This window comes from Pseudophryne corroboree (assembly GCF_028390025.1).
Source record: "Pseudophryne corroboree isolate aPseCor3 chromosome 3 unlocalized genomic scaffold, aPseCor3.hap2 SUPER_3_unloc_32, whole genome shotgun sequence".
In the NCBI taxonomy this organism is placed as follows: Eukaryota; Metazoa; Chordata; class Amphibia; order Anura; family Myobatrachidae; genus Pseudophryne; species Pseudophryne corroboree.
Genome location: NW_026967522.1, coordinates 213087 through 234873, shown reverse-complemented (window position 1 = coordinate 234873; position 21787 = coordinate 213087). Strand labels below are relative to the sequence as shown.

At 46.2% G+C, this 21787-nt stretch overlaps 1 protein-coding gene across 1 annotated transcript in view; it reads left to right on the top strand.

Moving 5' to 3' along the window:
- Nucleotides 1-21787, top strand: part of LOC134984051 (uncharacterized) — a 236176-nt gene that overhangs the window by 10454 nt on the left and 203935 nt on the right. The window contains exons 3-6 of the mRNA XM_063949693.1: nucleotides 15552-15700; nucleotides 16398-16589; nucleotides 17373-17451; nucleotides 17571-17672. Of these exons, the coding sequence (XP_063805763.1) occupies nucleotides 15593-15700; nucleotides 16398-16589; nucleotides 17373-17451; nucleotides 17571-17672 (481 nt within the window). The 5' untranslated portion in view covers nucleotides 15552-15592. The remainder of the gene's footprint in view (nucleotides 1-15551; nucleotides 15701-16397; nucleotides 16590-17372; nucleotides 17452-17570; nucleotides 17673-21787) is intronic.

The window sequence follows — 21787 nt, the reverse complement described above, 5'->3', positions numbered from 1 at the left end:
ATACAGGGGAGCAGCCTGTAATGTCCTGTTGTTGTTGTTGTTGTTGTTGTTGTTGTTATTATTATTATACAGGAGAGCAGTCTCTGGTGTTCTATTATTATTATTATTATTATTATTATTATTATTTTTAAACGTTTATTTATTGGGAAGATGAGATACAATACATATATGGACAAAGATCGATTTAGTACATAGCTCATATGCTTTTCTTGAAACAAAATTATAGAACAAGCCTCTCCATTGGGGAGATCTATTACCATAACGAGTAGTGACCATATCGCTTATATTCACTTGTATAAACATCCTAGACTCATCAATTTTCTAATGTTATGAGATAGTATAGAGAGATAGAGAAAGGACAGCGAGAGGGAAAGGAAAGGGCAGGGTAGAGGATTGAACTGGTGGGTACCTAGATCAGGGACGGGGAGAGATACGTGGTATCGACCTTAGAAGAAAATTATTTGGTGGAGGGTTTGGGGGAAGACCCGGCCGGTCCGGTCTTGAGATTATATGGCTATTGATGGCGTATAAGACTGACGGCATAATTCGACCTTGTTAAAAGAAGGGCGGAGATGCCCCAAAAAAGGATGTCCATGGTTCCCAAGTCCTAAGAAATGTCCCAGTAGAGCCTTTCAGAATGCTGGTAATATGTTCCATAGTATAAATGTGCCATATTATCCCTGTAATTTCTCCTACGGTGGGGACCCTTGGAGATTTCCAATACGTCGCTATTGCACATCTAGACGCTAGGACCATATGGGTGAAGAGTTTAGTTTGACATCGCGATGCCCCAGGCAGTGATACCGAGAGCAGGAAATGTTTGGGAAGTAGGGGTATGGGGATCCCCAATATTGAGGAGAACAGGGAGTCCAGTTCTCTCCAAAGAGGGAGCAGTCCTGGGCATTCCCACCAGACATGCAAGAACGTCCCGTCCATCGTCTTACATCTCCAGCAAAGCGGAGAGAGATCCGGAAACATCCTGGCAAGACGGGTGGGAACATAGTACCATCTATAGAAGAGTTTATATGCGTTCTCTTTTGCCCGAACACATATAGAGCTAGACGCTAAGCTAGCGTATATGTCTGACCAGTCCTCGGAATCAAACGTCTCTCCTAGGTCCAGCTCCCATGCCCTCTCGTGTGGCTCCCTGTCTACCCCTGAGGGTGGTCCCAATAATTTATAAACAGCAGAGATAAGTCCCTTAGCCGTGTCTGTGCGCATTGCCAGAGCTTCTAGCGTAGTTAGTGGTCTATGATTAAGTTGCGCCCTTAGTGTGGAGTGGGAGTGTCGGATTTGAAGATATTGAAAGAAGATAGAGTGTGGCAACCTGAATTTAGCTTGGAGCTCTGGAAAGGCTGGGAACATGAGCTCCGTAGTTATATCGTTTAGTAGTTTGATCCCCTTCTCCCGCCACTGCGGTAGGGCATTAAAGTGTTAGCCTGGTTGAAACAGGGGGTTATCAAGTAGCGGGACTAACGGGCTAGGGAGCGGCGCCAGATGGAATTTATGATTAGCCATATCCCAAATGTCCAGTGAGTGCGAAACCACTGGGTGTGATCTGACAGACCCGGGACGAGAATGACAGGGAAGCCACAGTAGGGAGGGTATGCAATTCAGTCTCAAAGAATCAGTTTCTATTTCGACCCATACTCTTTCTGTTTTCGTGTGTTCCATTGGATACATTGGGCGAGCTTTGACGCTATGTAGTAAGCCTTAAAATCCGGTACCCCTAGGCCACCCTCCGAGGTGTGTTTCTGCAAAGTTATACGCTTCACTCTGGGGTTTTTTTTGGACCAGATAAACTGGGACGTAGAATATTGAAGGTTTTTAAAGACGTAAGGTGGCACCCGAACTGGTAGGGTCTGGAACAAATAGAGGAGTCTGGGTAAGAGGTTCATTTTAACGGCGTTAATACGGCCAATCCACGAAATATAATGTGTACCCCAGTTTTCGAGATCCTTTTGAAGGTGAGAGAGAAGCCTGGGGTAATTCGCCTGGAAAAGTTGGGAATAATTTTTTGTTATAGCAACTCCTAAATATGTAAGCTGCTTTGTGTTCCATCGAAAATTATAGGTGTTGGCCAGGCTATCTTTCGTAGTATGCGGGACATAGAAATCCAGGACCTCAGTTTTGTCTGGGTTAATTTTATAGCCCGAGTGTATACCAAACTCCTCTATCTCCCGAAAAAGGTGGGGTAATGAGTGTATGGGATCAGAGATTGTAAGCAGTACGTCATCTGCGTATAACGCAATTTTGTGTTCCGTATTCCCCACCCTTACTCCCTTAATTAATGGGTTCGCTCGGATCCTAGCAGCAAGTGGTTCTATTGAAAGTGCAAATATTAGTGGGGATAGTGGGCAGCCCTGGCGCGTGCCATTAGTGATCCTAAAAGTTGGGGACATCACCCCGTTGGCAAGTACAGTTGCTTTGGGATTCTCATATAGAGCTGATATTCCTTGAAAAAATTGTCCGGTGAGCCCTGCTCGCTGTAGCGTGTGGAACATAAAGGGCCACTGGATCCGGTCGAACGCCTTTTCAGCGTCCAGTCCTAGGACCAGCGCCGGCATCTTTTGTCTATGGATTTCGTGTATCAGGTCTACCGTTCTGCGCGTATTATCTAGGGCTTGACGACCCGGTATGAAACCGACCTGGTCTGGATGAACCAATTGGGGAAGGAGAGGTCCCAGTCTATTGGCCAATAGTTTTGCATATATTTTGATATCCACATTTAGAAGCGATATGGGTCTATAATTAGTAACCGACTCATGGTCCCGTCCAGGTTTTGGGATCACAACTATACTTGCCAATGAGGCTAAGGCGTCAAAGGAAGCACCGCGTAAGATATCGTTAAAAAAACTTGTTAGGAAGGGGGTAAGTACCGCCGCGCACTTTTTGTAATATTGGGGGGGAAATCCGTCCGGGCCCGGAGCAGCTGATGATTTCAGGTTTTTAATAGCGTTAAGAATTTCTATGTCTGTGAAATCGGCATTTAAACCCAACAGCTGTTGGTCAGAGATCCGGGGTAGCAAGTTATCAGTGAAAAAGGAAGCAAGGGAGGGGATATCTCTCGACTCTCGTTGGGGCGTGGCAGTATGGAGATTATAAAGGGTTTCATAATAGGTTTGGAATTCTCGAACAATTGCCTCTGGGTCGTACGTGACATTTCCCGTGGTTGGGGACCGTATTTTGTGGATCAAATTTAAGGCCCTTTTATTTCGAAGTTTGTTAGCTAGGACAGAGTCGGCTTTGTCGGCCTTATCATAGTATTTCTGTTGGAGCCGTCTTAGGATAAAGGCTGATCGACGCGACAAAACCGTGTTGAGCCTACCCCTAAGTGTATTAATTTGAGAGAGCAGATCAGGAGTGGGGTACACTTGGTGATCAGCTAGCAGCAATGCTATTTCAGCTTCTAAGGCCGAAATTTCCCGCTGAGTTTGTTTCCTTCGGTGCGCTGCCGCACCGATGAGCCTACCCCTAATCGTAGCTTTATATGCCTCCCAGATGATACTACTGGTAATCTCATCAGAGGCATTGATCTCAAAGTATTCTGAGATAGCCGACCGGACTTCCTGGAGGGTGGAGGGATCCAATAAAAGGCTATCGTCCAATCTCCAGGACCCGGACCTGCCACTGCATCCCCCGAGATCAAGCAAGAGGACAGTACCCGAATGGTCAGTCCACGAAATTGGTTTCACACCTGCATATGTTACTTTCGATGCTAAAGAACGCGATACCAGTATCATATCAATTCTGGCATATACTTGGTAGGGCGTAGAGTAGTGGGTATACTCTCGGGCTGAGGCGTTTTTAAGGCGCCAGGAGTCTAACAGCATCAGCTTATGTATACCCTCACCCAGGACCTGTGACGTTCGCAGTATCTCGGGGGAGTGCTTGATCCGTGTGGCAGCCTTTTTATCCAGAGTCGGGTCTAGGACCGCATTAAAGTCACCACCTATCAGAACATGACCCCGAGAAAATCTTTTGATTTGTTTAAATATACTGCGAAAGAACCGTCCCTGGCCAGTATTCGGGGCATATAGGTTAATCAGGGTTACTGTCTCTGCTCCGATGGCTCCCAGCAACATGAGAAATCTACCTTCCGGATCCGCCAAAGACTTAGTTAGAGTAAAGGGGACCTTATTGGATATCAGGACTGCAACCCCTCTTTTCTTACATGCGGCCGATGCGAAATAGGTTTGTGGAAAGCGCTTACCTCGTAATTGTGAGTGGGAAACCGTCATATGAGTCTCCTGTAACATCACGATGTCAGCCTTCTCGCGTCTACAAGTGTCTAGAACCAGAGTGCGACGTTTGGGGGAGTTGAGACCATTAACGTTCAGTGAGAAAACCTTCAACCCCATGGGACAGGCCATTCATAAGGGTCTCTTGAGTTCAGCTGAAAAAACTTAGAAAAAATGAACCGGACCAGTCGAGTCAGGGAGAGGGAGGGGGAGGGGGAGAGAGGAGGCGGGGAAGAAATTGACGAAGAGGTAAAAGAGAAAGAAATCGAAGCGAAAGAAGAAGGCCTCAATAGGCCAAAGCCCCTTGCATATTGGACCCCAGCTATGGGGCTAAACATAATAGTGAAAAGAAGAAATGCACTTGAATTAAAAGGGGGAAAAAAACATGTTAAACAAGACGTACAATAATGACCTCCGGTAGCGGAGGAAAGAAAATTTAGGGCTGGCGGTACGCCATTGGCCCCCAAACCGTTAAACAGACTTCCCTATGTGGGAAGAGTCAGGGTAGTGGTTTCGTAGCACACACAATAGAACTGTCGATCAACCATAACATCTAAAACAGGTGTATTAAGTTAACTAAGGCAGGAGACATAGAGCAGGTAACAAGTTGCATCCTTCAGGATAAATAATTAACTAGAGGTGGCATGTAGGCTGCGGTCAGGTCCCTAATGGAAAGCAGCTTAAACAACATTCGTCTATAGCAACATAACATTAAACAAATCTCGTTGCAACTCAGCGCTAAGGGGGCAGAGCACAAGGAGGCAAAACATGAAGAGTGCACACGCGGAAGAAAATAACCTGCCACGCTTCCGTCTCCATATAGCGTATTGGGTTGAGCGCTTAATAGATCCAAGTCAAGGCGGGGCCGAGTCATTTTTCGAGCCTCGGCGGACCTGTTGCCATGTCGCCTGAGGTGGGCGGGTTCGTTGCGGTCTAGGGGAGCATGGAGGAACCATACTGGAATTAGCTTCTGGCAGAATGTCCAAGTCCTCCAGCAGTTTTTGACCTTGTTCTACCGCCTTAGCTGTGCGGACAGTGTTGTCCGCAAGAACTTGGAGCTGGAAGGGAAAGTTCCATCTATATTTGATGTTATGTTGCCGTAGAATTCTAGTAATGGGTTGTAGATCCCTCCTTTTCTGTATGGTAGAAGGTGCTAAATCTTGGTACAACTGGACTTGTATGTCCCTAAATGGAATGGAAGGCATATCTCTGGTCGCCACCATGATCCTCTCTTTCGTCTGGTAATAGTGCAGGCGAGTGATGATATCTCGAGGTTGTTGGTCCGGTGGGGGCTTGGCTCTGAGTGCCCGGTGCGCCCTATCAAGAAGAATTTCATTATCCTGGAGTCCCGGAAGAATATGTCGAAAAAGATCTTTGAGGAATGCAGGTATAGACGGCGCCGAGATAGTTTCGGGAACACCCCGGATCCGCAGGTTATTCCTGCGCGATCTGTTCTCCAAATCCTCTTGTTTCTCCTTAAGGTCGGCAATTTCAGATCTGAGGAGAGAGAGCTCTTTTTCCACTGAGTTTTGGTAACGGCATATGTCGTCCGTTTTGGACTCTAAGGCATCCGTTCTTGTACCGAGAGAGGTCAGTTCAGTTTTAAAGTCGTCTACTGCCCGCTTTAGCTCCTGTTGAAAGGTCAATTTTATTCCATCAACCAGGGTGGTAAGGACAGATTGTATGGACGGGTCTATGTCCAGTTCTGGCGGGGAGTCGGGGGGAGATGATCCCGCCTGATATGTATTCTGTGGCGGAGCTTTAGATTTTGGTGTGAATATAGAAGGAGTAGTTGCAGCCGAGGCTTTCATATTCTTATTTGACATATTGGCAATCGGCCCGCGGTGACTTGGAGATACAATGTATGTACTAATCCACGAGAGACATTAAACAGAGAGGCATTGGGAGTGGGGGCCGCACATGTGCCGCATTAGACCCGCATCCGTGAGGCTAGGGTGCGGAGCCCAGGATGTGATTAGTTATGCAAGTCTGTAGTGCAGAGGGGCCGTTAGTTACCTCAGAAATCCCTTGTGGGGTTATCAGGGCCAGCAGAGGGGAACCGTACTAGTAAAATATGAGTTCTGTAGAGAAATACTTGAAAGAGGTTTTTACCCCACCAGATGGCCGCGGGCGGCAATATGATCGCCTCTTTCGTTGTCCACATACGCTTCTTGCAGTTGGAAGGGGGGGCGCCGGGCGTCACTCACTACCGGGAGCGATAATGTAAAGATCTCCTCTCTCAGTCACCAGCTGTCCGCCAACACAGAGGATCGAGGCAGCCTGCCCCAGCCAGTAGTCCTGTGGGTGTGAGGAGGGGGGGTGGAGATATCCGGCCCCCGTGCGCAGCTCCGTCTCTGGTCCCGGGGGTTATCCAAAATCGAGGCCCCGGCTTCACATGTGGAGGAGGGCCGCAGTCCGCAAAAACAGCCAGAGCCGTCTCTCGACTCCGCAGCTCACTCCCCCAGGGTAGGAACCCAAGGTGCAGTGTCCCCACTCCCTATCAGTACCAGCAGATCTGCAGTGGGAGATCCTGAGCAGAGAAGGAAGATGGCCGCCCCGCAGGGGATCCAAGCAGGGAGAGCCTCAGATCCGGACCTGTACCCGCTGGCAGGCAGAGACAGCCCTCTCTCCGTGTCCAGGTGTTGCTGGGTGCAGGCTACAAGGCCTGTGCATATGGAGGGGAGAGGCGGGGTGCCTATGGGTCAATCGCGCCGCTTCCGCGGCTCCGTCCGGCCGGGAACCCCGCCGTGGAGCCCGAATCCCGGGCAGGAGGCAAAATCGAGGCCCCGGCTTCCCCAGCAGGAAAGGCCGCAACCTGCAGAGACCTCTAGCACAGTCTCCCGGCTCCGCGGCTCGTCTCCTCCGGGTAAACGGGGCGCAGGGGAGAAGGGGGACTAGAGGTAGGGAGGCAGCAGGCAAGGGGAAACAATGGAAGACAGCTTTAATTCCCCAAAAGGACCGGAGCTCCGAGAGAATGCTGCTGCTCCTAAACTCGGTCAGGCCACACCCCGACTATTATTATTATTATTATTATTATTATACAGGAGTAGTAGCCTGTGGTGTCCTGTAATTATTATTATTATTATTATTATTATTATTATTATACAGGGTGAGCAGCCTGTGGTGTCCTGTTGTTGTTATTATTATTATTATTATTATTATTATTATTATTATTATAATACAGGAGTAGCAGCCTGTGGTGTCTTGTTGTTATTATTATTATTATTATACAGGTTGAGCAGCCTGTGGTGTCCTGTAATTATTATTATTATTATTATTATTATTATTATTATTAAACAGGGTGAGCAGCCTGTGGTGTCCTGTAATTATTATTATTATTATTATTATTATTATACAGATGGAGCAGCCTGTGGTGTCCTGTTGTTGTTGTTGTTGTTGTTGTTATACAGAGGAGCAGTCTCTGGTATTCTATTATTATTATTATTATACAGGGGAGCAGTCTCTGGTATTCTATTATTATTATTATTATTATTATTATTATTATTATTATAATAATACAGGAGTGGCAGCCTGTGGTGTCCTGTAATTATTATTATACAGGGTGAGCAGCCTGTGGTGTCCTGTTATTAATACAGGGTGAGCAGCCTGTGGTGTCCTGTTATTATTATACAGATGGAGCAGCCTGTGGTGTCCTGTTATTATACAGATGGAGCAGCCTGTGGTGTCCTGTTATTATACAGATGGAGCAGCCTGTGGTGTCCTGTTATTATTATACAGGGTGAGCAGCCTGTGGTGTCCTGTTATTATTATTATTATTATTATTATTATTATACAGGGTGAGCAGCCTGTAGTGTCCTGTTATTATTATACAGGGTGAGCAGCCTGTGGTGTCCTGTTATTATTATACAGATGGAGCAGCCTGTGGTGTCCTGTTATTATTATACAGGGTGAGCAGCCTGTGGTGTCCTGTTATTATTATTATTATTATTATTATTATTATACAGGGTGAGCAGCCTGTGGTGTCCTGTTATTATAATACAGGGTGAGCAGCCTGTGGTGTCCAGTTATTATTATACAGGGTGAGCAGCCTGTGGTGTCCTGTTATTATTATTATTATTATACAGATGGAGCAGCCTGTGGTGTCCTGTTATTATTATACAGGGTGAGCAGCCTGTGGTGTCCTGTTATTATAATACAAGGTGAGCAGCCTGTGGTGTCCTGTTATTATTATACAGGGTGAGCAGCCTGTGGTGTCCTGTTATTATAATACAGGGTGAGCAGCCTGTGGTGTCCTGTTATTATTATACAGGGTGAGCAGCCTGTGGTGTCCTGTTATTATTATACAGGGTGAGCGGCCTGTGGTGTCCTGTTATTATTATACAGGGGGAGCAGCCTGTGGTGTCCTGTTATTATTATACAGGGGGAGCAGCCTGTGGTGTCCTGTTATTATGATACAGGGTGAGCAGCCTGTGGTGTCCTGTTATTATTATACAGGGTGAGCGGCCTGTGGTGTCCTGTTATTATTATACAGGGGGAGCAGCCTGTGGTGTCCTGTTATTATTATACAGGGTGAGCAGCCTGTGGTGTCCTGTTATTATGATACAGGGTGAGCAGCCTGTGGTGTCCTGTTATTATTATACAGGGTGAGCAGCCTGTGGTGTCCTGTTATTATAGTGTTCCTTCTAGGCTGTCTCAGCAGGGTGCGGCCCCCTGCCCTGTCTCAGTGCACCCTGCAGGAACATAAATCGCCCCCTTGTATACAGAATGCAGCAGGCAGAGTGCAGGTTACAATGTTGTCGTCTACTCCCTGCCCACCTCTGAAACTGGAACACAATTTCTATCCTTAGTGAACTGGATGGCAGAGGAGTCACTGTAACTAACACAGCACTCTGATAAAGAGGGAAAGAACAGGGTAAGCAGTGAGCATGTACTGCTTACAGTATTTCCCCAGTAGAACAGACTTATTTTTTCCCTATATATTTTAACCAATTGTATAACTTTTCTGTTTTATAACACATAGAAGACTGGACATATACAGTATGTTTCTCAGTACAGATGTTAGGGGTCTTATATGTATGTATGGGTATATGATTTACTAAAGGCAAAATGTATGTACAAAACTACAAACATATACGCTATGCTTTGTGTGCAAAGCGTCACATCAATAATGTGCCCTTCAAAACAAAAATGTGCCCTTCAAAACAAAAATGTGCCCTCTTCACTGCTCAGCACCCTGCCCTAAAAATATCCTAGAGTGAACACTATATTATAATGCAGGGGGAGTAGCCTGTGGTGTCCTATTATTATTATTATTATTATTATAATACAGGAGGAGCAACCTGTGGTGTCCTATTATTATTATTATTATTATACAGGGTGAGCAGCCTGTGGTGTCCGGTTATTATTATTATTATTATTATTATTATACAGGGTGAGCAGCCTGTGGTGTCCTGTTATTATTATTATTATTATTATTATTATACAGGGTGAGCAGCCTGTGGTGTCCTGTAATTATTATTATTATTATTATACAGGGTGAGCAGCCTGTGGTGTCCTGTTATTATTATTATTATTATTATTATTATTATTATTATTATACAGGGTGAGCAGCCAGTGGTGTCCTGTTGTTGTTATTATTATTATTATTATTATTATTATTATTATAATACAGGGTGAGCAGCCTGTGGTGTCCTGTTATTATTATACAGGGTGAGCAGCCTGTGGTGTCCTGTAATTATTATTATTATTATTATACAGGGTGAGCAGCCAGTGGTGTCCTGTTATTATTATTATTATTATTATTATTATTATTATTATTATTATACAGGGTGAGCAGCCTGTGGTGTCCTGTTATTATTATACAGGGTGAGCAGCCTGTGGTGTCCTGTTATTATTATACAGGGTGAGCAGCCTGTGGTGTCCTGTTATTATTATACAGGGTGAGCAGCCTGTGGTGTCCTGTTATTATTATACAGATGGAGCAGCCTGTGGTGTCCTGTTATTATTATACAGGGTGAGCAGCCTGTGGTGTCCTGTTATTATTATTATTATTATACAGGGTGAGCAGCCTGTAGTGTCCTGCTATTATTATACAGGGTGAGCAGCCTGTGGTGTCCTGTTATTATTATACAGGGTGAGCAGCCTGTGGTGTCCTGTTATTATTATACAGGGTGAGCAGCCTGTGGTGTCCTGTTATTATTATACAGGGTGAGCAGCCTGTGGTGTCCTGTAATTATTATTATTATTATAATACAGGGTGAGCAGCCTGTGGTGTCCTGTTATTATTATAATACAGGGTGAGCAGCCTGTGGTGTCCTGTTATTATTATTATTATTATACAGGGTGAGCAGCCTGTGGTGTCCTGTTATTATTATACAGGGTGAGCAGCCTGTGGTGTCCTGTTATTATTACACAGGGTGAGCAGCCTGTGGTGTCCTGTTATTATTATACAGGGTGAGCAGCCTGTGGTGTCCTGTTATTATTATACAGGGTGAGCAGCCTGTGGTGTCCTGTTATTATTATACAGGGTGAGCAGCCTGTGGTGTCCTGTTATTATTATACAGGGTGAGCAGCCTGTGGTGTCCTGTTATTATTATACAGGGTGAGCAGCCTGTGGTGTCCTGTTATTATTATACAGGGTGAGCAGCCTGTGGTGTCCTGTTATTATTATACAGGGGGAGCAGCCTGTGGTGTCCTGTTATTATTATACAGGGTGAGCAGCCTGTGGTGTCCTGTTATTATGATACAGGGTGAGCAGCCTGTGGTGTCCTGTTATTATTATACAGGGTGAGCAGCCTGTGGTGTCCTGTTATTATTATACAGGGTGAGCAGCCTGTGGTGTCCTGTTATTATTATACAGGGTGAGCAGCCTGTGGTGTCCTGTTATTATTATACAGATGGAGCAGCCTGTGGTGTCCTGTTGTTATTATTATACAGGGTGAGCAGCCTGTGGTGTCCTGTTATTATTATTATTATTATTATTATTATTATTATTATTATACAGGGTGAGCAGCCTGTAGTGTCCTGTTATTATTATACAGGGTGAGCAGCCTGTGGTGTCCTGTTATTATTATACAGGGTGAGCAGCCTGTGGTGTCCTGTTATTATTATACAGGGTGAGCAGCCTGTGGTGTCCTGTTATTATTATACAGATGGAGCAGCCTGTGGTGTCCTGTTATTATTATACAGGGTGAGCAGCCTGTGGTGTCCTGTTATTATTATTATTATTATTATTATTATTATTATTATTATACAGGGTGAGCAGCCTGTAGTGTCCTGTTATTATTATACAGGGTGAGCAGCCTGTGGTGTCCTGTTATTATTATACAGGGTGAGCAGCCTGTGGTGTCCTGTTGTTGTTGTTATTATTATTATTATTATTATTATACAGGGTGAGCGGCCTGTGGTGTCCTGTTATTATTATACAGGGTGAGCAGCCTGTGGTGTCCTGTTATTATTATACAGGGTGAGCAGCCTGTGGTGTCCTGTTATTATTATTATTATACAGGGTGAGCAGCCTGTGGTGTCCTGTAATTATTATTATTATACAGGGTGAGCAGCCTGTGGTGTCCTGTTATTATAGTGTTCCCTCTAGGCTGTCTCAGCAGGGTGCGGCCCCCTGCCCTGTCTCAGTGCACCCTGCAGGAACATAAATCGCCCCCTTGTATACAGAATGCAGCAGGCAGAGTGCAGGTTACAATGTTGTCGTCTACTCCCTGACCACCTCTGAAACTGGAACACAATTTCTATCCTTAGTGAACTGGATGGCAGAGGAGTCACTGTAACTAACACAGCACTCTGATAAAGAGGGAAAGAACAGGGTAAGCAGTGAGCATGTACTGCTTACAGTATTTCCCCAGTAGAACAGACTTATTTTTTTCCTATATTTTAACTCCTGTACTGAGTGACAGGCGGCACACGGCAGTGTTACAATGTAGCGCCTATGCGCTCCATTGTAACCAATGGTGGGAACTTTCTGCTCAGCGGTGAGGTCACTTTCGGTCAACCGCAGGGCAGAAAGTTCCCACCATTGGTTACAATAGAGCGCATAGGCGCTACATTGTAACACTGCCGTGTGCCGCCTGTCAATCAGTACAGGAGCACACAGCCGATCAGGAGAGTGCTACAATGTAGCGCTCCCTGATTGGCTGAAGAAACCCACTTAGACAGAAGTCAGAGTGGGTTTCTGGCAGTCGGGGAAAGGGGACCCATGTGAAAACATGGGTCCCCTTTTAGTGCGTGGCTCGGGTGTCCGTTTTTTTTTAAAATTCAAGTACGTGGATTACAAAGGAATTCTACGAGGAGCCTGGGACCCTGGATCTGGTGAATATAATTTTTTCAACAGGTACCCCTTGGATTCTACTGGAGAAGAGGACCGACCTGCGTGTGAACATAAGGTAAGTATGTATGTATGTTTGTGTGGATGTATGTAATAAAACTTTACTTTCAAGGTGTGTGTGTCTTGTGTTTTTTTGGGTATTTTTTTAGTAGTAGTACTACAGGTACCAGCGGGCCCGTTTTTCCGCCGCATGCTGGTACTTGTGGTTCTCCAAGTACCAGCATGCGGGGGAGGCTTGCTGGGACTGTAGTACTGCTACTAAAAACAATATATTTTCATTTGCAACAAAGGCTATCAGCCCCCAATCCGCAGCCCATTGGATGGGGGGGGACAGCCTCGGGCTTCACCCCTGGCCCTTGGGTGGCTGGGGGGGGGACCCCTTGATTGAAGGGGTCCCCACTCCCCCAGGGTACCCCGGCCAGGGGTGACTAGTTGGATTTTTGATGCCACGGCCGCAGGGCACTATATAAAAGTGACCCCCGGCTGTGGCATTATCTGTCCAGCTAGTGGAGCCCGGTGCTGGTTTTAAAAATACGGGGGACCCCTACTCTTTTTGTCCCCCGTATTTTTGGAACCAGGACCAGGTGCAGAGCCCGATGCTGGTTGCTTAAATATGGGGGAACCCCTGTCATTTTTCCCCCCATATTTCTGCAACCAGGATCGGCTCAAAGAGCCCGAGGCTGGTTATGCTTAGGAGGGGGGACCCCACGCAATTTTTTTTTAGAAAATAAGCACTTTCCCACCCCTTCCCACTGATATACATGCACGGATCTTATGGATCCGTGCATGCCTATTCAATCACGGCTCAAAAAAGCAGGTCTGCTTTTTTTTTTAGCACTTTTTTACGAGTTGTAATTTTTCACGGCAGTGTTTTTTTTTTTTTTTTGCTTTGCACTTCTTAGTAAATGACCGAGATTCATACTTAAACAGCCGCGTTTTGACCGATGGTGTATTCATTCGTAATTTTTTTGTTGGACTTCCAAACAAATACGAATGCCCTCATCACTGCCGTGATTTGAGTTTAGTAAATTACCGAGATGACACTTTGGAGAAAAAACGGCATCTCGGTCAAAATCGGGACCTTAGTAAATTTACCCCATTGTTTAACTTTTCTGTTTTATAACACATAGAAGACTGGACATTTACAGTATGTTTCTCAGTATAGATGTTAGGTGTCTTATATGTATGCATGTATGGGTATATGATTTACTAAAGGCAAAATGTATGTACAAAAACTATAAACATATACGCTATGCTTTGTGTGCAAAGCGTCACATCAAAAATGTGCCCTTCAAAATAAAAATGTGCCCTCTTCAATGCTCAGCACCCTGCCCTAAAAATATCCTAGAGTGAACACTATATTATAATACAGGGGGAGTAGCCTGTGGTGTCCTATTATTATTATTATTATACAGGAGGAGCAACCTGTGCTGTCCTGTTAATAAAGACATGTCATTATTTTTATACTGGGGTGCAGCCTTTAGTGTCGTTGTTGTTATTATTATTATTATTATTATTATTATAAATTTTATTATATGTAATTGTGGGGATTGAAAATATTGCTCAAATTCTAGGATATATTAAAGCAAGGACCATAATATCCCTGCAATGTGTAACAGATGATAATTGGAGCAGTATGAAGCAAATGTATATCACACTCCTGGGAGTGTTACTGTGACCTCACTTATATCTATAGTAATAATACAGGGACAGGGGAGGTGAGAAGGTCTGGGATAGTCACTCTGACGTCACTTATATATATAGAAATAAGACAGGGACATGACTGCGGAGGTGAGGGGATCTGGGAGTGTCACTTTGACATCACTTATATATATATAGTAATAATACAGGGACATGACTGGGCAGGTGAGGGAATCTGGGAGCGTCACTGTGGCATCACTTATATCTATAGTAATAATACAGGGACATGACTGGGAAGGTAAGGGGATCTGGGAATGTCACAGTGACATCATTAATATCTATAGTAATAATACAGGGACATGATTGGGGAGGTGAGGGGGACCTGGGAGTGCCACAGTGACAAGAGAATGAAAGTAGACATCTTTGTGGGCGCACTCTTGTGAAGAAATAATGAGATATTCTCAAAGAATAAAACTTTTATTACAAATGATTAAGAAATTATGCAATCTCCTGAGAACAAATAATGTCTCCTGCCGCCTTTCCCCTGCCTTTCTCCTGCCGCCTTTCCCCTGCCTTTCTCCTGCCGCCTTTCCCCTGCCTGTCTCTTGCCGCCTTTGCCCTGCCTGTCTCTTGCTGCCTTTTCCCTTGTGTGTCTCCTGCAACCTTTCCCTTGTCTGTCTCCTGCAGCCTTTCCCCTGCCTGTCTCCTGCAACCTTTCCCTGCCTGTCGCCTGCAACCTTTCCCCTGCCTGTCTCCTGCAACCTTTCCCCTGCCTGTCTCCTGCCACCTTTCCCTGCCTGTCGCCTGCAACCTTTCCCCTGCCTGTCTCCTGCAGCCTTTCCCCTGCCTGTCTCCTGCCACCTTTCCCTTGCCTGTCTCCTGCCACCTTTCCCTTGCCGGTCTCCTGCAACCTTTCGCTGCCTGTCTTCTGCCACCTTTGCTACACCATCGGCTGGATGTGTGAAACCTGAGGTCACGGAGACTGTACGCCGCAGCTCCATGAATGAGGCCATGAATTTCCCTCAGGAGACCCTGTCCCTTCACAACCAATTCTCACCCTTACACCACTTCATGGCTGCAGCCATACCCGTCTGACAACTCAGGACACATAGAGCACATGCTCCGTATGGGTCGTGCACATGAGCGGTGTACCGAACATCAGTTCATTGTGACTCCACCCACAATAGCGCTACAATCTAGATCAGGCCCACTATGCAGTACAGCCTTATGGGGCTGGGTCACAGGAACCTCGGAGACACTGACCAGGACTCTATGGCTGTAGGGGGGAAATAGGAGACTTAATGGCCACTCTGTTCCATATTAACTATGTTACATGTGCAATATGTTTTATGTGTTATATTTATTCCAAGGAACTCCAGCTGTGAGGAACGGAGTCTTTATTACACATCACATGTTCTGTATTCTCTCTGATTCACCGAGGATGGACAAGGACAGGAGTCACAGGACTGAGAGTATAATAAAAATCACCCTGGAGATCATCTACCTGCTGACTGGGGAGGTGAGTGGATCTGGGAGCGTCACAGTGACTTTATATCTATAGTAATAATACAGGGACATGACTGGGAAGGTGAGAGGATCTGGGAGCGTCACAGTGACCTTATATCTATAGTAATAATACAGGGACATGATTGGGGAGGTGAGTGGATCTGGGAGTGTCACAGTGACCTTATATCTATAGTAATAATACAGGGCTATGACTTGGGAGGTGAGGGGATCTGGGAGGATCACTGTGACTACTTATATCTATAGTAATAATACAAGGACATGACTGGGGAGGTGAGGGGATCTGGGATCATCACAGTGACATCACTTATATCTATAGTAATAATACAGTGATGTGACTGGGGAGGTGAGGGGGTCTTGGAGCCTCACAGTGACATCACTTATATCTAAAGTAATTATACAAGGACATGACTGGGGAGGTGAGGGAATCAGTGCGTCATAGTGAGGTCACTTATATCTATATTAATGATACAGTGATGTGACTGGGGAGGTGAGGGGGTCTTGGAGCCTCACAGTGACATCACTTATATCTATAGTAATAATACAGGGACACGACTGAGGAGGTTAAGGGATCTTAGAAGCTTCATAGTGACGTCACTTATATCTATAGTAATAATACAGGGACATGACTGGGGAGGTGAGGGGATCTGGGAGTGTATATATTGATATTTGATGTCTCCACCATTACAGAGGATTACACAATAGTGAAGAAGACATCCAATGGGTGTGAGATACCCAGCAGCCATCCCTGTGTATCAGGAGGACTGAGTAGAACCCAGAGCCCAATCACGGTGCCTCCACCTCACTTACTGACACATGAGAGACACAATGACAAGAAGATCCTGGAACTCGCCAACAAGATCATTCAGCTGCTGACTGGAGAGGTGACTGCTGGGAATGGGGCATTATACAGTAACAACGGGGGACGTGTCTGGGTGATGACTGGAGAGGTGACTGCTGGTCAAGGGGCATTATACAGTAACACCAGGGGATGTGTCTGGGTGATGACTGGAGAGGTGACTGCTGGGAATGTAACATTATACAGTAACACCGGGAGATGTGTCTGGGTGATGACTGGAGAGGTGACTGCCGGGACTGGGGCATTATACAGTAACACCAGGGGATGTGTCTGGGTGATGACTGGAGAGGTGACTGCTGGGAATGGGACATTATACAGTAACACCAGGGGACGTGTCTGGGTGATGACTGGAGAGGTGACTGCTGGGAATGGGGCATTATACAGTAACACCGGGGGACGTGTCTGGGTGATGACTGGAGAGCGATAGCTGGGAATGGAACATTATACAGTAACACCAGGGGATGTGTCTGGGTGATGACTGGAGAGGTGACTGCTGGGAATGGGACATTATACAGTAACACCAGGGGATGTGTCTGGTTGATGACTGGAGAGGTGACTGCGGGGAATGGGCCATTATACAGTAACACCGGGGGACGTGTCTGGGTGATGACTGGAGAGGTGACTGCTGGGAATGGGGCATTATACAGTAACACCTGGGGATGTGTCTGGGTGATGACTGGAGAGGTGACTGCTGGGAATGGGACATTATACAGTAACACCAGGGGATGTGTCTGGGTGATGACTGTATCACTGTGTATGTCAGGTTCCTATAAGGTGTCAGGATGTCACTGTCTATGTCTCCATGCAGGAGGGGGAGTATATAGAGGAACACAGGTGTCTGTACAAGGACGTGATGATGGAGAATCACCGGCCCCTCACATCACTGGGTAAGAGGAGACTGTCATGTATTGTACAGGGGAGAGCAGGTATGGGGGCCCCCTATATACACACATCACCTGATAATCATATATATACACTGTACTTAGTCACTGTGTGTCTCCTACAGATGGGTCCAGTAACAGAAATACCCCAGAGAGATGTCCCCGTCCTCTGTATTCCCAGGATTGTACAGAGGAGAATCACAGGATCCCACAGGAGGATCAGGTAGGTGGGATTTAGGGTCTCCCCAATATACCAAAGTGACTGTCACTATATGTTGTGTAGAGGAGCTGTGTGTATTATACACTGATATTATACTGTATCACCTCAATTTAATCAAACATTATGCAAATGCCATTGTATTTCTCTTTCATCCACTAGGGGACACTGGAGTCTTATACACTAGGGGTCTAAAGCTTGCAACCGGAGGTGTGGCACAATCTAAAATTAGCATTGTTTGCACAGCCGGCTCCTCCCCCTTCACATCCCTCCTCCCTCAGTTTGAAAAATTGTGCCTAGGAGGTAACATTACAGAAAACTCAGGCTGCGTCAACCTAATGAAAAGGAGGACAAAAGCCTTTGAATTAGAGAGACAATGATCCCATATAAAGGGATCTGCATCTCTCTATGGAAAATCCGGAGCACAGAGTCAGCATTTCCATGGGCAGTGAGTACTGGTGGTTAATATGGGCCTTAGATAGACAGGCAGAGGCTATTAGCAGACTCCTTCCAATTCCCACAACTTAAGGTTTAAAAAATTATTATTATTATTATTATCTGGCCAGTGTGCACGCTGCTGCCTCCAGGCTTCCTGTAACTTATGTCCTGGCAGACTAGCAGCGCAGCTCCCCCGCCGCCCCCACTTCTTTTATACACACAGCGCGGGCTCAAACACTCCCTGGCCGGCTTCTACTCCCGCTGCATGTCAGCTCCCCCCCCCCCCCCGCCCCCCCTCTACATCGGAGGGAGACGCATCGCGGCTGTCAGCGGCGGCATCCTCACATACAGCGGGGACGCGCACTGACCTCCCGCCGCACGCTGAAATGGTCTCTTGCCCTCTCCCACCGCCAGCGGAGGGAGACACAGCGCGCCTGTCAGTAGCAGCATCACACACACTACGGGCGCTTGGGAAGTGCGTCCACCGCCCGGTCAGATGATCTCTCGTCCCTTCCCGCCGCCAGCGGAGGGCTGAGTGTGACGACAAAGGGGGAAATTAATAGAAACTGATCCTCTTGCTAGTAAGTCCGGCCTGGGGCAGCCGTTAAGGAGGTAGAGTGACCCTAGGAAGGACCCAGAGAGCCTTAGTAATAAATATTTATTAAATAAATGGCGGCCATTTTTAAATGAATAGAGGCGCCAAAAGGACTCTCTCAGGCGTTATTACCTTTAGAATAGACGGGCTTCCTGGCCGGTCAGAGCAGAGGGACGGGTTATTATAATAGAGCAACTGCTCCCTCTACTGGACATTTGTATTTAGGACTCTCTCAGGCGTTATTACCTTTAGAATAGACGGGCTTCCTGGCCGGTCAGAGCAGAGGGACGGGTTATTATAATAGAGCAACTGCTCCCTCTACTGGACATTTGTATTTAGGACTCTCTCAGGCGTTATTACCTTTAGAATAGACGGGCTTCCTGGCCGGTCAGAGCAGAGGGAGGGGTTATTATAATAGAGCAACTGCTCCCTCTACTGGACATTTGTATTTAGGACTCTCTCAGGCGTTATTACCATTAGAATAGACAGGCTTCCTGGCCGGTCAGAGCAGAGGGAGGGGTTATTATAATAGAGCAACTGCTCCCTCTACTGGACATTTGTATTTAGGACTCTGCTGCAATGGATTTTCAATGGATTCTGACAGGCATTTTTATGCTTTAGATTTTCAAGGGACTTCTAAACAAAAGATCCCGATGAAATGATGGGAACGACTGGATCACAACCCCGACCTCAGAACTGAAATACAGTTGGGTGTGTGAGGGTTGCAACGAGGCTGGTGATATTATTATTATAAATTGTTATTTTTTGTTTTGTGTGTAGTGTTTAGAAAGATCCAGCTAGGGGGATCCAGTGTACCTTTACTCCCATCACCCATTACCGTCTTTCTGTTCCTATTATAAAGGGGGGAAGCACTGAGGAGCGCTCTATGGGGTACGGCTTCAAATGTCGCCAACACTAAGACTTATTATGTTTCCACAAAATGTAGTAAGATGAGCAAGGGTGAGCGGCTCCTGGGTATGCGTTGCCTGTCTAGTTAAGGGCGTCCAGCACGGGAGGAAGGCTCCGCCAAGGTCATGGGAGCAAGCCCTAACAGGTATTTCAAAGGAAATGTCAGAATCCCGCAAACAGCAGTCGGAAAGGACTGAGGGATTCTCAAAGACTATGGAGGAATTTCTGATTTAAATTAATCCCTCCTGCGCAAGCATAAAGAAATGCGAACAAGTCGATTAAGAGAACCATCCTCATCTTACACGAAGGAGGAAGAAGGTCTTATTATAGATAAAGAGGCAAGATACTTAAGTCTGCCTTAGATCAGGAGTTTAGATTCCCTTATAGAAGCGGTTATAGAGACCCTTGCAGCAGGCAAGAATTTGGAATTTATAATAATTTGGATTATAGGATTCTCATAACAAATGCCAGTCTCAGAGGTTGGGGAAGCTGTCCTAGAGTCCCACCACTTTCAGGGCAAATGGACTTTACTGGAGAGAGGGTTACCAATAACCATTCTCGAACTGAGAAACAGTTTACAAATCGCTTCTCTTAGCTGAAGATATAGTCAATGGTCAACAGTGAACCGGAAAGCAGATTATCACAGTCGCCAGGACTGCATCCAGGCGAGCGGTGCTTACACAGATCTTCGACATGATGGTGAGTAGATGGTGTCTACCTCAGGTGGACCTGATGGCATCTCGACAAAATCATTAGCTGCCCAGGTATGTGTCCAGAAGAAGAGATCCAGCAGCAGAGGAAGTGGACACGCTGACACTTCCTTGGTGTTACAGAAGGGTTTACATTTTTCCGCCTTTCACACTCATACCCCGAATTCTCCAAAAAGGGGTAATACGAGAGCGAGTATGGGCAATTCTCATAGCACCAAGTTGGCCCCGTAGAGGTTGGTACTCGGACTTACGGGGGATACTAGCGGAGGACCCTTGGCAGTTACCTCGAAGGGAGGACCGGCTATATCAGGGGCCGTTCCTCCACTCAGACCTGAACAGGCTACGTTTAATGGCGTGGCTGTTGAGACCCGGATCTTAAGAGTGAGAGGTATACCAAGAATGGCTATTCCTAAAGATGATCGCTGCTCAAAAGCCGGTGACACCCATGTACGACTGCAGACATTAGAAGAAGTACATGGACTGGTGTTAGGAACATGGGTAGAATTAGACGAACGTCCACTTACCCAGACTTCTACTTTTCACTCCAGCTGGTCTAGATGAAGGACTAAGACTAGGTTCCTTGAAGGTTCAAGTTTCGGCTCTCTCCATCCTATTTCAACAGCGGTTAGCGTCCTTACAAGAGGTTCAAACCTTTTTACAGGGGGTTCTGAGGATACAACCTCCTTTCCGTCCTCCCACTGCGCAGTGGGACTTAGATTTGTAGTTGGAATTTTTGAGATAACCATCTTTTGAGCCGTTGGAAAGAACAGACCTGCAATATCTCTCTTGGAAGGTCACGTTATTACTTGCCTTGGCTTCGGCTGGAAGGGTTTCGGTGTAAGGAGCCCTATCAGGTTAGAGTCCTTTGTTAATTTTCCAGAAGGATAAGGCCAAACTCCGTACATGAGCGGATTTCCTTCCTAAGGTTGTTTCGGGGTTTCAGGTAAACCAACCGATTGTGGTCCCATCCTTTCAGGGATTCGCAGAAGGGGACGTGTCTTTGGATGTTGTCCGAGCTTACGAATATACTACAAGTTACGTCGTCCTTTAGAAGGTCGGACCATTTTGTTTGGTCCAAAGAATGGTTGGCCAGCATCTAGGCAGTCTTTGTTTAGATGGAATAGCTTTGCCAATCGGCAAGCTAATATTTCCTGTGGTAAGCAGTTTCCGGTTCAGACTGGTGCTCATAATACCAGATCAGTGGGTGCCTCATGGGCGGCTATTCGAGGTGCTTCCACTACTCAATTTTGCAGAGCGAGAACGTGGTCTCAGCCCACACATTCGCAAACTTTTACAGGTTTGATACCTTGGGGTCCGGAAATTCTAAGTTCGGACGTTTAGTTTTGCAGGCCATCGACAGCACTCCCTCCCTTGGGGATAACTTTGGGACGTCCCCTACTGTATAAGACTCCAGTGTCCCCTAGTGGATGAAAGATAAAAGAGGATTTTGGTACTTACCGATAAATCCATTTC